The 17,320-nt window shown below is 47.6% G+C and overlaps 1 protein-coding gene across 2 annotated transcripts in view; it reads left to right on the top strand.

Annotated features, from left to right (window-relative positions):
- Positions 1-17,320, top strand: part of MYLK3 (myosin light chain kinase 3) — a 103,855-nt gene that overhangs the window by 14,856 nt on the left and 71,679 nt on the right. Inside the window, exon 1 of one of the 2 annotated variants that reach the window (XM_088451123.1) lies at positions 11,951-12,649. The exons of the other annotated variant lie outside the window; for it this stretch is intronic. Coding sequence (XP_088307249.1) covers positions 12,125-12,649 — 525 coding nt within the window. The 5' untranslated portion in view covers positions 11,951-12,124. Of the gene's footprint in view, positions 1-11,950; positions 12,650-17,320 lie in introns of those variants that run through there. 2 annotated transcript variants of the gene reach the window in all.

Here is a 17,320-nt window from a genome sequence, read left to right as displayed (position 1 = left end):
ACAATGTTACATAATGAAAACCCCCATCCACTTCCTCCTTCCAGCCCTGTATGTGTGGGAATGGAATGATGTGCAAGCTGGTGTTGGTATTGCAGAGTTATGTAGGCACACACCAGCGGATGACTCAAACTGTGAACAGCCCAGGTACTTAACCGGGTTGGGTATAGGATCCCGACTGTCAGAATCCCGACACTTAAAGGTAAGTCTACTACCTCTAATCCCTACCCCTAACACTGAATCCCTAGTGCCTAACCTCACCCCCTAGTGCCTAACCCTAGCCTTCCCCTACCCGCACCCTAAACCATACTTGCCGACAATCAGCTCTCTCCTTCCGGGAGGGAGCTAATTGTTGGCTAACAGCGGGGAGCGTGGCCGGTCACTGACATCACATTTGAGGCGGGGCCGTGCGATCGCATCATCCTGCCCCCTGCCCCCTCTTAACAACGCCGTTATTTTCTGCATTTTGAAGCAGGGGGCGGGGCCACGATTACGCAATTCAGTGCAAATCGCGTCACCGGCCCCCCTGCTGCGGGGTTTCAAGATTATTCTGGGGGGAGGTCGGGAGGGCTGGGGGATTCCAAGAGGCTAGCCTGCCTTTCCGGGGGGGCCAGGAGCGGCACCCAAAAATCTGGAGGCTCCCTGCCAAATCGGGAGGGTAGGCAAGCCTGCCCTAAACCTAACCCACCCCCATTAATGCCTAACCCTAACCCTTCCCTAACCTCCGATACTTATCTTCGGGATGCTGGAGCCAGGATCCTGGCTCCGGTAAGTAGACCGTTGGCATCCTGTATAGCGGGATGCTGACTACATCCCAATTAACCAGTGGTGTGGGTTTATTGAAAGATAGTAGGTACAGCTGTACTCACTGTTACATGTACACAAGTAATGGAGAGGAGCAGAGTTCTATACAGCTCACCAGCCGGTGAGTGTATGCTGCAAACAGGTAACCAGGTCTCTCATAGGAGCTAACTAGGAGACTCTTGTCTCCCACCATGTCACTCTACACTAGGGATGGACATCACTGCGTGGGTTAATGCATTGTGTCACGTGTGTTGTGGCTGCTTAGCTGCTGTAGTGATGGGTAACTCCTAACATCCTGCTACACCTCTGGCTCCACCCACTAGTGACTGACAGACTGTCCATCTCCACCTCCTCTGACACGTTGTGGGGGAAGTTTCGCATGCACGACTCTAGATAACTGCGCATGTGCAAACTATCGCAAAGGCATTTCCATCGTATGCTTTTGATGGAATGGTTAGCTACCATCGCATCGCAAAACATTCGATGGAGGAAGCCCGTCCCACCATTCGATGACAGGCTTCCAATGTCCATTCCTACTCAGCACAATAAAGACAAGCTGGCCCCTTGACATGCTCAGTAGTGCGTTTGGCAGCCATCTTGGGACAGGGCGAGAAGCCTCCATGGAAACAGGAAGACAGGAGTCTGCGTAGCAGCGCATTTCATTTTCAACAGCCTGATGTATAGAGATTTACTTAAAGTAACAACCCCCCCTCCCCCTCTACTACACAGAACTTATTTGATTGTAATTATATATTTTTTTTGTTTGTCTTCTCCATAGTCGCAGCAATGCCAAGATATGTAGGCGGGACGCGCATATGTTTCTGAGTACAGGGTTATCCAATAACTATGAATATATTCATGTATTCACTAGACAGCTGGCAACCTGGATGTGACTGCTGTACAACCATCACTAGCTCACACAGATTTTCACTTGGATGGAAACATAGGAGCTCTCTCCAAGGCTTAATACATATCCCCCTTAGGGGTCTATTTACTAAACAGTGTTAGGAGACAGAGTGAAAAGTGATAAGAAAGTGATAAGGTGCCAGCCAATCAGCTCCCAACTGTCATTTTCAAACACAGCCTGTGAGATGACAGTTGGGAGCTGATTGGCTGGCACCTTATCACTTTTCACTCTGTCTCCTAACACTGCTTAGTAAATAGACCCCTTAGGGCTCTATTTATTAACATTATTTTTACTAAAATAAAATGAAAAAGGGTGTTTTCACACCCTTTTCACATTATTTTAGTATCACCTATAGTTATTACATGGCAATTGGAGTAGAATTCGTAAAATTCTACTCCAACCCGTAAGTATCACTTATTTTTAGTAAACAGATCGCATTTCCCATAATTGTAATGGGAAATGTGATCCGACCAAAATTACTAAAAAATAAATTGTAAAAAAATATCGGGGAAAGCCCTGTGATAATAACGCCACCTGGAGGTGGCGTTATCCAGGGTCTCTCCCGGTTACCGGCCTCCTGCCCTGCTCTAACGGGGAGAGCAGAGCCCAGACCTGGTCCCAGTAATCAGCTGTGTGGTCTAAACAGACCGCAAGCTGATTACTGTAAAAAAAATTGTCAAAAAAAATTGACTTACCAGACTCCAGGGACCAGTGATCGGGCCTCCAGTGATGTCTCCACTCCGGTCAGCTGGTCTCCCATAGTGCACTGCGGCCCAGTCATCAGGTGATCGGGTCCCAGTGCAGTATGGGAGATCACCTGATCGGAGGCATGGAGGGCATCACTGGAGGCCCGGATCATGCAGGTAAGTGTAATTAAGGGAGAGGAGGGGTCGCGGGGGGTCGCAGGGGGTGGGGCTTAGCGTCGGGGGGGTAGCAGCGGCGGTCGGTCGGTGCAATGCATGTGCGGGCAATTTGTCACGGTATTTTTTGCAAAAATACTGTGACTAGTGTGCGGAGGGGATTCGCAGGGACAGAGCTTTATCGCAAGCTCTGTCCCTGCAAGGGATTTGTAGTAAATCCCTATGATACTGCCTGAATTCCCAATGCTAATTCAGTCGATAATATCACACTACAATCTGCATTCAATATGCGGATTGTAGTAAATAGAGCCCCATGTCTTTGTGTGGGGCTCCTCCTCTCTCTCACCAGCGCAGTTGTAAAGTAGATTCTGGTGCAAGTCTGGGAAACTACTAGCAGGGTTTTCTCCTGGTGATTTCTGCAGCGTCAACGCCGAAGAGGTGCGTATAATATATGGGTGCAGGGGATACATGCCTACTCTCCCAGGCAGGGAGTCTCCCGAGTTTTCGGGTAACCCCCTGCACTCCCGAAACAGTAGGCATATCTCCAACATCCCACCCGCTTCCTAGTGAAGTGGGCAGGATAGGGAGGTTTTAAGACAAATTTGCGGGTCCGTATGCAGGGGCTAAATGACGCAGATCGTGTCATTTAGCCCTGCCCTCTCCTCGAATCGTGGGCTTTCCAGCAAATGGGGCGGGGCTTATTGACAGCTGTAGCCTGGCCCCGCCCCCAAAGCCGAGATGACCAGGCTGCTCCCAGAAAAGATTAATTAAAAGTCGGCAAGTATGGTGCAGGCCGGGTGTGTGCTGTGTGGGACCTGCACCCATGCTTTCTCTGCAGGCTAATGGAGTAACTCAGGAAGTTGTGTATGATACCTGTTTGACTACCTTCTGTTGCATTTTCTAGACCTGTACTTGCATTAAATGATATGACCTATATCTAGCTACTGGACCAGGTCCCTAGCTATTATGGACTAGAGAGATCTTTAAAGTGTTAATCAGTTTGTGGGTAATAGACGTCAAACAATGGAAACGGAACCATACTTGCCGACACTGGAGTGTTCCCAGAGGAGTAGCGTGAAGCCAGGGCGCCCGGAGCACGTGCGTGCTATGGCGCCACCCCCCAAAGTGTTCCAAGGAGGAGGCGGGTCCATAAAGTAAAGAGAAGTAAAAATAAAGATATGGGGCAGCCCCCTGTAGTGGTGCCCATATGCAATGCCCCCTGTTGTGGTGCCCATATGCAGTGCCCCCTGTAGTGGTGCCCATATGCAGTGCCCCCTGTAGTTGAGCCCATATGCAATGCCCCCTGTATAGATGCCCATATGCAGTGCCCCCAGTAGTTGTGCCCCTGTAGCCCTGCCCCCACATGCAGTGCCCCCTGTATAGGTGCCCATATGCAGTGCCCCCAGTAGTTGTGCCCCTGTAGTTGTGCCCCCCCCCCTGTATTTCTGCCCCTTAAGGTAGTAACCCCCAGAACCCCCCCCCCACAGTACTTACCTGATCCATCACGGCCGTTGTCCGGGATGTCGTCGCCGCTGCCGCCCTGACTGGACCTGATTAGATCCAGCAGGCGCGGCTGCGCAGGCTCCTCAGCGTGCGAGTGACGTCGTGTCGTCACCCTCGCACTGCATCACTGGGAACGCTGGCCTCTGAAGCGATCAGAGGCTTCCTTAGCCTCCGATCACTTCAGTGGCCAGCGTTCACAGGGCCTGATTCAGACCCGCTCGTGAGCGCCGGGCGCTCGCAAGCGGGTCGATGGTGCCCAAGTGCACGGCCAAGCCGTCGTTATGGGTCTTGCACCAAAGGGGGCGTGCTGTCGATGGTGAATGACAGCACGCCCCCTTTGGTGGGCGTGCCGGGGGCGTGGCTGCCCAGACAGACAGACGGAGGAGTTCCCATGGGAACGCCTAGCATCTGGGGCCCGCTCCACTGACATCACTAGTGATGTCAGTGGGAGTGCTTTTGGCTCTGATAGAGCCAAAAGCACTCCAGGGCTTTCGGCAGCGAGACCCTACCGCAGGGTTTCGTCGGAAGCCCGATGGTCGCGATGGTCTTGACCATCGCGACCATCATTTTGGCCGCTCGCTATAGCTGTGGGTGGTCACCCACAGCTATGCGAGCGGCCAGGAGGCCGCTCCAAAAAGGAGCAGGGACGGCCCTGGTTCAGAGCGGGGGGTGCGGGGGGGTTACCCGAAAAATCAGGAGCCTCCCGCAACTTCTGGGAGGATAGGCATGTATGAACTGAGCTGAATCAATAGCTTTACAAGACGACTAGCTGGCACCATCACAGAAATTAGGTAGCATCCGAAACAAAAAAACATTTGTATACACTATTCTCTTTATATTTATATTAGACAAATAAAAGGAAAATGCAAACATACTGTATAGGGAAAGGATCACTGTAAATATGTGTCGAAAGGCCTAATGGTGCTTACAGACGGGACAATCGACAATGATAATGATATCGCAGGGGCGTTTCTAGAGAGGAGGGGGCCCGTGTGCAGTCTTCCGATACGGGCCCCCCTCCTCTCCGCCCAGCAGCCGGCTGTGTGCGGCCAGCGCTGGAGTTATACACTCTGGGCACTAGAGTATGCCCAGAGTCTATAGTGTATGCACAGGTCACCAGGAAAATGGCGGCGGTGGTCATTTTCCCTGTACTGCGCGTGTGCAGTTCCAGTCGTTTTACAGCGCCGCCCCCCCGCGCTGACTTGGGATTCCGAAGAAGTAAGTAATATTATGGCTGCAGGGTGTGCGGTGCGGGAGCCCCCTGGTCTCAGCGGCCTGTGTTCCCCGTACACCCTGCACCCATTATAGATACACCCCTGCAATAAACCTGTTTGATCTCCCGGGTGTGCTGGACGATTGATATCGATCATCCAGCACACCACCAACTCACCAACGACTATAGCTATCCGCGATCAATGATCGCGGGTCCCTATAGTAACCTGGTTGATATCGACCAGGTTGGGCTGCATGCACGGGTGATGGCCTATGTCGATATCGACCACACATGCCAGTGCATCGCAGGTCGTTGGCTCACCAAAAAATACACGACATGAACGATAATGATATGATCGATATCGTTCATGTCGTCCATTTTAATCGTACCGTGTGTACACACCATTACTCTGACATTATTGGTCCGTAAAGGCGCATACACATTGGATGATGTGCCCAGTGAGCGGCAGCGGCTGGCCAGGCGGGGGTGCTGGCATCGGTAAGTGCATACACACTTGCCGATGCCGTCAACGACGAAGGGGAAGGGAGGGGGAACGGGGCAATGCTCAACGTTATCGTTCATATTGTTCACAATTATCGTCCGGTGTGTATGCGGGTTTATAGGAATAAACAATCTTTTGTCAGCCCCCACATTATACGTTAGTTCCTAGTAGCTCACGTTTTGTGTGACAACAACTGGACTAGTTATCCATTGCTTTGTGAAACAGAGATAAAAATGGCCGAGTACATGTAAGTCATAATTCCATGGTGTCTCCTTACCCAACGCAATATATTTAGACTTCACAGGGCCACTTAACATTGCAAATGTAGTTATTTCTTTTGTTTAAGCAATGCTGGTAATTAGACACTGCTCTGTGGTGAGTGAGCGTCCTGTTCTTCTCAGGGCCTTACAGTCCCGTGGTTATATGATGTATGTATAGTAGTGTCTCTAATTCTTGTAGCTGACATTTTGAAAATCATTCAGAGTTGGTAGTAAATGCAAGTTACAGCCTTTTTTGGGGCTTGCTCTTTGTTTTAATGCGAATGTGCGTTTTTTTTTTGCTATGTGCATCTATTTCCTCGGGCAACACGACTGCAAGTTTGACTTACAAATCCCTACACCAAAGGGCAGGGCCGTAACTAGGTTAGTGCGACCAGTGCCATGGCACAGGGCAACGCAGGGCAGGGGGCGCTGTTTGGGCCTGTCAATTTTCCTGTTCATTATCATTCTCACTTGTAGCTTCCTCTTCTTTTATCCCCAGCATCTCCTGGCCTCCTCTATCTCTTCCCTGGCCATTCCCCATGAGGCCTGGCCCTCTCTCAGGTGCACTACCTTATGTCCCTATTTATAAAAATGGGGGAAGGGGGGGCGCCAATGCTCTCTCTGGCACAGGGCACCAAAAAATCTAGTAACGGCTCTGCCAAAGGGGGCCGGGACAGGCGGTGGAGGGGGCGTGAAGACATGGCCAAAGTACGCGTCGAATCAAAATGCGCCTAGGATAATAGTAGCTGATGATGATGGCTGCTGATTTGCTGAATGCATCTAAGACACACCCAATTATGCAAATGTGGTAAAACTGCTGCGGCTGTGATGTAATATCAGGATTACAGTGTACTGAACATTAAATTAAAAAAAATATAAATACGTTTCCTACTCTTTCTGGGAAGGGGGAAGGTTTCCGAAATGTAATTTTTATATTTGTGTCTTGATCGATTTGCATTTAACTGGCTCCATGCAACTTGGGTACGTATTATCTACCGTTTCCGGCCATTTCATGTATTGTATGCTGTGTTTTTGATCATCCTTTGTGCTCACACTGATGCTAATTGCTCTAAGCATATTCCTGGTGTCTTTGCTCATGGTAATTGCATGAATTGTCATGAATGCTGGTTCAGCCCGCAAAATGGCTGCCTCCACTGTGTACGGCTGACAGGTTTGCTTAAATGACATGTACGAAGTGCAGCCCCAGAGCGTCTAACTGCAAATACCGTGACCCAGATCTTATTGTATGTGCTCTGTGCCTAGGTCAGTGCCTGCACATATCATGGATGCATTCCCCTTGCATGAACTGGCAGGACATCGAGGGGGGGTGGGGGAGCGGGTACAAATTACCCGGGCACGGGCTTGCTGGAGAGGCCCGGCGCCGCCCCCCCTGCCTCATACAACAAAGCAGCCCAGCACTGGGCTGCACTGGGAGACTGCTCGCGCCTGCTAAGTAGCTGCCACAGCTGTCTCTTATGCCTGTGGGTGGAGCGATCACAGTGATCACGCCCCCCACTGGCTATGTGCCGGGCTGAGCGTCTCACAGCGCCCCCTCCCCAGCGTATTTTCGCTTCCCGTGATTAGACCACGCCCCTTCTTCCCCTGGGCCCGGCGCGGCTCTCGGCGCCCCTGTGTACTGGCAGACACATGTTGTGGACTCCGGGTAAGGCCCAACAATGCTCTGCTGCACATTGCTGTGTCTTGTCTGTGTCATGGTGGTGGGGTGTACCACTTTCACCAGGGCCGTGCCTAGGGTCCCATTCATCATTACTAAAAAATCGATGGAGGTAATTATGTTTAGAACTCGCATGGAGTTCTACCTAATTACCAGAGAAATTAATCAGAAAATAGATACTTTTCCCTGCCCTGTCTAACTTACCACAGCCGTAATCAGTGCTGCGCATGCACCGTTACGTTCACAAAAGCGGCACATGCTATAACTCAGTGTCCATCTGCCCCTCCCCCCCACCCACCCAGTCGCCTGTCAAAGGCTGCAGCCGCGGACCCCAACCTCCATCTCGGCCCCGGTCTGCAGCAGTCAGTACGGGCCAGGCAGAGGGGGCGGGCTAATGATTTATTTTTTTAAACTTTACTGTGTTTTGCTGGGAGAACACACAGAGCAGCAGGCCGAGCCGGAGGAGGGACCAGGGAGCGACGGAGCCGAGGAGGACCTGCCTACGCTGAAAGCATGTAAGTATAACCCGCTATGCACCATCTGAGAATAGCGTATAATAACACCATCAAATTCCGAAAATACATCATTTTCAGAATTTGATGAATAGCCTAATTTCTACCACCCCATACTAATGTACTAATGTATGGGGAGAGTGGAAAGTAACGCAGATGAACTTAACCAGGAGATATCAGTGATGTCTCCTGTGTTAAGTGAGTTAATGAATACTAAAAAAAAAAAGGGTAATTAAGGAAAATGTGTTGATGAATAAACCCCTGATTCTCTATATCTCCTGCGCGGCCAAATATCAGTTGGTGCGTAAGTGGAAGAAGTAGCAGGGAAAAGGAGAAGAAAGAACTCTCTGGTTGGGGTCACTCTAATTTATATATTGTAATTAATAGTTAATAAATAACATTTATTAGCTATAAATTAAAATATCTGCCATATTACAGTACAGATCTGTCTCACATCTGATTTATACTCTCAGGGGAGCTCCTCCACGTTGTTATTTCTTTACACCCTAATTGATAAGAGGGTTTGATCTTGATAACTGTGGACTTTTCATATCATATATTATTTTGTACACCTGTGATATTTCTTCATCCTGTGCTCATTGAACCTCTCCAACTCCCTTTCCCTGGTTTTTGTGTAATTGGAAGAAATCAGACCCTCCAACTCGTCAAACACTCCTGGACAGAATCTGGTTCGTACAGTATCTAAGTGTCACTCAATATGGTCTCCCTGGTACTCCTCCCAAGCAGGTCCATCTCTTCCATTGGGCTTGTTAGGCAGTTGCCCAAGGGCCTGAAGCTTGTAGGTGCCCGCCAACCCACCCCCCTGCAGCTGCGGCCAGTTGGTCAATTTGTGATATTTTTATAAGCCGTCCTCCGGTGCACTGTATTCTGATCTAACCTCCCCCACCCCATCCCCCCCCCTCCCAGTGACGAGTACTCATCTCAGTCCCAGTTTCACTTCATCTGCCAGCTTCAGACCAGTCAGACAGAGTCTCTCTGCATGTGTGGCAGGTCTGATGGGCATGCAGGAGGGTTTCATTTTATTGACCATGTACATGTTTTTTCCCGTATATGGGTGGGTAGGGGCCCCAGTGCATTGCTTTGCCCAGGGCCCACACTGATGTTAAGACATCCCTGCTCCCAAGTGGTATCCCTTCCCGGTCTTACATGAACCGAGATACATAAGTATATTCTTGACTCATTTTTGTGTTTGTCCCCGGCTCGCCTATACATTCTCCTTACCCCCATCACCTTCTTCTCTTTCCTCTTCCCCAATAACCTGCTGTCCTACTTTATATCCTATCGTGTGTACTTTGGATATATCCATCGACATTTTGGAAGCTACACTTCCCAATCTCTATATTACTGAAGAATTTTTTTTATTATGTCGCTTATTGTTTTTTTTAAATATAATTTTCCATTGCTGAATACAGGGCCAGCTCTAGGGGTGTTCAACCAGTGCGATCACACAGGGGCGCCGCCCATAGAGGGCGCACCCCTCCCCAACATCCCGATTTTAGGGGGACAGTACTGTCCTGCTGTTCCACTCGTGGGCCGAAGTGGCCCACGGGTGGTCTAATTGGGAGGTTGGGGACCCCCACCACCACAGCTGTGCGGCAGTGCCAGACCCCGGAGTGTGAATGGATGCTGTGCACATTTGGAGGCGTGCCATGCGGGCATGCCTCCAAATAATGGCATACCCGCATGGCATGGAGGTGTGCCATGCGGGCATGACTCCTAATAATGGCACTTACGGTCCGTGGCCCATGGTAATGAGGCCACGCCCCCAATTTTGGTCATGCGCATCCTAACGGGCCAGCACAGGGTGCTCAGACCCCTGGAGCCGGTCCTGGCTGAATATAATGTATGGTATTGCTATTTCAGTACAATCTGGTACTTGTTAAGACTCTGTATCTATTGGGATGCCATTTAATTCTGTAATTTTTTTCTATATATCTAATAAACAATATTAAAAAAAAATCGCGCTGGGGAGGGGGGCGCTGTGAGCCCCTCAGCCCAGCGCATAGCCAGTGGGGGGTGCGATCAGTGTGATCGCTCCCCCCCACAGGCATAGGAGACTGCTGCGGCTGCTGCTCAGCAGCGGCGAACAGTCTTCCACTGCAGCCCAGCACACAGCAACATGTGCTGGGCTGCTGTGAGGTAAGATGGAGGGGGGGGTGGCTCCAGACCCGGGCCCCTGCAGGGCCCCTCCAGCATGCCTGACCCTGGCTAATAAGTACCCGCTCCCCCCCAGGCAGTGCTTGGCTCTCCATGTCATTAGGCCCCACCCCTGTTGCTGTGATTTGCAAGTCAGCAGGGATGGGGCGGAGCTAAATTACACGATTTCTGTAAATTTAGCCCTGCCCCTCCATACGGGCCTGACTTTTTACATATATCTGTACCAATTGTAAATAATAAATGTATTTAGTCTAATAGAGTTTTAATGAGGATATATATATATTGTGACACAGTCGGGATAGGGGTCCCTCTCTCCTGGGGTAGATGGACTCCCTCTTTACACACACAGCAGTCGTAGTAACAGGACACAAGTCTGGGGTTCTCGTACAAACTGATCAGCACCAGTCTTTATTGTGCCAAATGAATATAACAAATCATAAACCAAAATCCTAGCCCGTCTGGGCAATAAGTAAATAGTAGGTACCCTCACTACCAGAGTGGTAGGGCCTACTGCCCACACTGACAACAACAGCACGTGCACAGTACTTACAGGGTTTTCATAACAGTGTCTCTGGACATGCTAGCCTGCATGCCTACTTCCCCAGGTGTGAGACACTCAGCTACAACTGAACACAGCTTATGTCAGCCAGTTCCAGCTGTAAGCCCTAATGAGCCTGCCACCAGGCTGAAAGGCCCAAAACCTGGAGTGGCCTGTGGATGGAGCCCTCCCTCTCCTCACATCCACTCCCCCAGGACCCAAACCGGCTTTTCCAAAAGCCGATACTCTGGTCTGCTTACAAAACAAACTTCACCTGGGGTTTTCTAGAACACATAGGCCAAAAACCTAGGACAAATGTACCTGCCACTGACCACTTTACCAGTGCTTCTATCACAATATATATGTATTTAAAATAAATATATATATATATATATATATATATACACACACAAAATAAATACGAATATATATAAATGACAAACTATGAATGTAAAGTCTGCAAAACCCTAACATTTAGTGAAACATGAATGAGCAACATTCATTTAATTAATTCACATTTAGTGTATTGGAAGATGCAAGCCAAAGCTATTGTCAGACTCCACTTGCAAAGAGCTGCAAATATGTGAACTGTGTATACTTGTAATTGAGGTCTATTTTAAGCTAGAAGTGACAGCCAAATTGACGACCTTTGTCACTCCAAATGTGTGTTGTGCCTCTTACAATAGGGATGTGTCTAATAACAAGAAATTATTTGGTGTCTCTCTCTTGCCTTCACCTGTCGCTTTCTGCAATACACTATTTAATGGCTTTCTATTTTATTCAAGACTGACAAAGATTGGATTTAGGAAAAGCTGATGTCGTTCCCTTACTGCTGTCAGTTTACCATCCCTGTCAATTCTCTGCATGCTTATCCATCACCGGCCTCTCAGGAAAGAATTTAAAATGTCTCTGTGACGTCAACGAACCCCCCCTTCCCCCTCAAACAAAAAGTTCAATGCCAAGTTTAGTCAGTTGTTTAGAGGCCTCACAATGAAAAAGCAGATAGCACAAGTTAAATCAGTTTGTACTCCAGTAATTTAAAGCTCGTCCTGCTGTCTACATTTACCACGGAGAGGCTACCACAGGACCATAAATACTCCTCATTGATGCAAAACTAAGAGAGGGATAAAAAGGACCAGGCTAGATTAAGTGTATATGTGCGCACCATTACAAATATGAGTAAACAGGATTCCTTAACATCTTGCTTGGCCAAAATGTACGAGAGCAAGTTCGACCATGCTGCAGGGCCTGGAAAATCCCCAACCAAGTCCCCGGGAGGAGTCAACAGCTTGGACAAGAAGCTCAATGTCCTCAATGAGAAGATGGACAAGCTGCTACACATCCAGGAAGGCGTCATAGGCAAACTGGATTTGGTTCATCACGGCATGGGCGTGCTAGAAAGAGGTATGGATACGTTATCGGCACTTCATGGACCCAACCCTGGGAACCTAGAGGGACCCGATCCCAAAGGTGATGTCCAGCAGTTCAGAGGCCCAGGAGCCTTCCATGAATTCATACACTTGCTGAAGATACTGCATGAGGATTCCGTCATCCACCAGGAGAAACTGGACAGCCTCGAAAAAATGGTCTCCACCATGGATAAGGTTGTGGAGTTTGTGGGGAAAACGCTGAGGAATTCGAAAATTGTGGATTTCATTCTGAAGGGCACGGTGCCGTGGAGGAGAGAGGTGCATGGAGAGGTTGGTTACTGTGATAGCGTTACTGCATTTAATACACGTGAAAGGCGGTGGAGGCATTCTGACAATCTCTCAAGGAGATTTCGTCTGAGTGATTATTACGCACAGAAGGGACGGTAATGTCATGTCTGCGTGACACCTCACTTAAGAGCTGCCCTTTTCATGTCTAAACCGCCTCACGCATCTGATGAGTTCTCTCGTTATAAAATACAGAGGTAGAGGATTAAATATTCAGCGTCCGTGCCCCTTTACCCACTCCAGTGATCGAGGGAAGGCTAAGGGCCCACTTCAGTCTAATGGGAGATTTCAAAACACTTCACGGGAAAGGGAATGGGTGAGTCGGGCAGAGTAATCTCTAAGCCAATATATATGTATTTAGCTGCAGCCTTGGGGAAAGAAAATGTTACTTTATTATCTTATGAAAAGTTAATTAATGAGTTTCATTAATGCTATTTTGTATGGTAAACATATAAACAATGAGGGCTCTATTTAGTCTGCCCTATGCATTACAAATGGACAGTGCCTTATATTAGTGATAGTGCAGCTCGCATGCTCTAGCACCCTAGTAATTAGTGTCTGGGAAAAATAATTAATTAGCAAAGACTATCCTGATGATAACTAAGGAAAGTAGAACAATACTGTATATATTTTGTCATTTAGCCCTAAATTATGCTGTCTCTTGCTGATGAGAATAGTGAATACAATTTGTACAAAAATGTCATTTTAAATAACTTAGCTTTAATTGATTGGTACAATAAACACTCTGCATATCACATCTATAGGAGAAAGTGGGGGAGGGGAGGGCAAGTGGGGCATCTGTACTTTCCTCACTACATGACGAATTTACGAGTGGGCACAAGAAACCATTTCACACAATGATTTCTCAAGGATTTACTAAGCCTTGGAGAGTGATAAATTGGAGACAAATGGATAGGTCTATGTACGGTACTAAGCCTTGAAGAGAGAAAAAAGTACCAACCAACAGGGTTGGACTGGCCAACAGGGGTACAGGGAAAATCCCTGGTGGGCCCCCTCCTCTAATGTCAGGTTTCAGACCATAGACTTGAATTATACCTTATTACTTGGTTTGTCCTCTGTAATGATTGGCCAAGCCTCTTTGGTGGTTGGCAGCACCCTCTGTGGTGGCTGGCCACACCCCTTAAGCATGGGCCCCTACCACTGCATTTCCCCTGGTGGGACCTTCGTATCCCAGTCCAACACTGCAAACCAATAAGCTCCTTACTGTCACTTTACAGGCTGTGTTTGAAACATGACAGTTAGGAGCTGATTTGTTTGTACTTTATCTCCATCCACTTAATCTCTCTCCAAGGCTTAGTACATAGACCCCAAAGTACCAACCAATCGGCTCCTAGCAGCCATGTTACCGGCTGTCTTTGAAAAATGGCAGTTAGGAGCTGATTGGTTGGTACTTTATATCTCTCTTTTTTTATCTCTCTCTAGGGCTTAGTGCATCTCCCCCAGAATGAGAAAAATTTTATATATATCAGTTTTTCAAAATATATTTTGATGTACAAGTAAAAATAAACCTGTAACCAAATGTAAATACCATGCTCACTTCCACCTCGTTTCCACCATTTTCTGTACCGTCACTCTTACCACCTCTGGCCTCCTTACCCGGACATAGGGCCTCATTCAGAGATATGCGCAGTGCTGATGTTGACACAGTTGAGCTATTATTGGTAATCTTAGCGTGCGTATGAGTGGCACTGCCCATGCCTCAACTTTCATTACCGTCAGCGGTCGCAGCGAGGATTTGACCACAGTGTGGTTGACAGTCAGAAAGTATTTGGGGTAGGTAACTGGGGAGTGTTGGCTCAAACGCAGACGAGTCCCGGAAGCCAATCACACACTGCGATCCTGTATGCAGATAAAATGGCTCCAGCATCTCAGTTCCACCGGCCATTCTAAGCAGCCTTAGGGTTACACAGAACTTTGATAATAACTTGTTCTGTGACTGAAGCTGCATCTATATACACCTTTACCTGTGCACTTACCCTCAGCTTCCATCTCAATATACACCTTTACCTGTACTCTCACCTCATCTTCCGTCTGTATACACACATTTACCTGTACACTCACCCTCAGTTTCCTTCTGTATATACACATAATTACCTGTACTCACCCTCAGCTACTTTCTCTATACACACCTTTACCTGTACTCTCACCCTCAGTTCTTTCTCTATACACACCTTTACCTGTACTCTCACCCTCAGCTTCCTTCTCTATATTCACCTTTACATGTACTCTCACCCTCAGTTTCCTTCTCTATACACCACTTTACTTGTACTCTCACCCTCAGCTTCCTTCTCTATACACACCGTTACCTGTACTCTCACTGTCAGATTGCGTCTCTATATACACCTTTACCTGTGCACTTACCCTCAGCTTCCTTCTCAATATACACCTTAACCTGTACTCTCACCTCATCTTCCTTCTGTATACACACATTTACCTGTACACTCACCCTCAGCTTCCTTCTGTATATACACATATTTACCTGTACACTCACCCTCAGCTACTTTCTCTATACACACCTTTACCTGTACTCTCACCCTCAGCTTCCTTCTCTATACACACCTTTACCTGTACTCCACCCTCAGCTTCCTTCTCTATATTCACCTTTACATGTATTCTCACCCTCAGTTTCCTTCTCTATACACCCCTTTACTTGTACTCTCACCCTCAGCTTCCTTCTCTATACACACCGTTACCTGTACTCTCACTGTCAGATTGCGTCTCTATATACACCTTTACCTGTACTCTCACCTCAGCTTCCTTCTCTATATACACCTTCACCTGTACTCTCACCCTCAGCTTCCTTCTCTATACACACACCTTACCTGTACTCTCACCCTCAGCTTCCTTCTGTATATACACATATTTACCTGTACAATCACCCTCAGCTACTTTCTCTATACACACCTTTACCTGTACTCTCACCCTCAGTTCTTTCTCTATACACACCTTTACCTGTACTCTCACCCTCAGCTTCCTTCTCTATATACACCTTTACCTGTACTCTCATCCTCAGATTGCGTCTCTATATACACCTTTACTTGTACTCTCACCCTCAGCTTCCTTCTCTATATACACCTTTACCTGTACTCCACCCTCAGCTTCCTTCTCTATACACACCGTTACCTGTACTCTCACTGTCAGATTGCGTCTCTATATACACCTTTACCTGTACCCTCACCTCAGCTTCCTTCTCTATATACACCTTCACCTGTACTCTCAACTTCAGCTTTCTTCTCTATATACACCTTTACCTGTGTTCTCACCATCAGATTCCTTCTCTATAGACACCTTTACCTGTACTCTCACCCTCAGATTGTGTCTCTATATACACCTTTGCATGTACTCTCACCTTCAGCTTCCTTCGCTATATACACCTTTACCTGTACTCTCACCCTCAGCTTCCTTTTCTATTCACACCTTTACCTGTACTCTCACCTTCAGCTTTCTTCTCTATATACACCTTTACCTGTGTTTTCACCCTCAGCTTCCTTCTCTATATTCACCTTTACCTGTACTCCACCCTCAGCTTCTTTCTCTATATACACCTTCACCTGTACTCTCAACTTCAGCTTTCTTCTCTATATACACCTTTACCTGTGTTCTCACCATCAGATTCCTTCTCTATATTCACCTTTACCTGTACTCCACCCTCAGCTTCTTTCTCTATACACACCTTTACCTATGTTTTCACCATCAGATTCCTTCTCTATATACACCTTTACCTGTACTCTCACCCTCAGATTGCGTCTCTATATACACCTTTACCTTTACTCTCACCCTCAGCTTCCTTCTCTATATACACCTTTACCTGTACTCCACCCTCAGCTTCCTTCTCTATACACACCGTTACCTGTACTCTCACTGTCAGATTGCGTCTCTATATACACCTTTACCTGTACCCTCACCTCAGCTTCCTTCTCTATATACACCTTCACCTGTACTCTCAACTTCAGCTTTCTTCTCTATATACACCTTTACCTGTGTTCTCACCATCAGATTCCTTCTCTATAGACACCTTTACCTGTACTCTCACCCTCAGATTGTGTCTCTATATACACCTTTGCATGTACTCTCACCTTCAGCTTCCTTCGCTATATACACCTTTACCTGTACTCTCACCCTCAGCTTCCTTTTCTATTCACACCTTTACCTGTACTCTCACCTTCAGCTTTCTTCTCTATATACACCTTTACCTGTGTTTTCACCCTCAGCTTCCTTCTCTATATTCACCTTTACCTGTACTCCACCCTCAGCTTCTTTCTCTATACACACCTTTACCTATGTTTTCACCATCAGATTCCTTCTCTATATACACCTTTACCTGTACTCTCACCCTCAGATTGCGTCTCTATATACACCTTTACCTGTACTCTCACCCTCAGCTTCCTTCTCTATATACACCTTTACCTGTACTCCACCCTCAGCTTCCTTCTCTATACACACCGTTACCTGTACTCTCACTGTCAGATTGCGTCTCTATATACACCTTTACCTGTACCCTCACCTCAGCTTCCTTTTCTATTCACACCTTTACCTGTACTCTCACCTTCAGCTTTCTTCTCTATATACACCTTTACCTGTGTTTTCACCCTCAGCTTCCTTCTCTATATTCACCTTTACCTGTACTCCACCCTC

The sequence above is a fragment of the Taudactylus pleione genome, unplaced genomic scaffold (genome assembly GCF_031769625.1).
Source record: "Taudactylus pleione unplaced genomic scaffold, aTauple2 ptg000537l, whole genome shotgun sequence".
NCBI lineage: Eukaryota > Metazoa > Chordata > Amphibia > Anura > Myobatrachidae > Taudactylus > Taudactylus pleione.
This window is presented reverse-complemented; position numbering and strand designations above follow the sequence as displayed.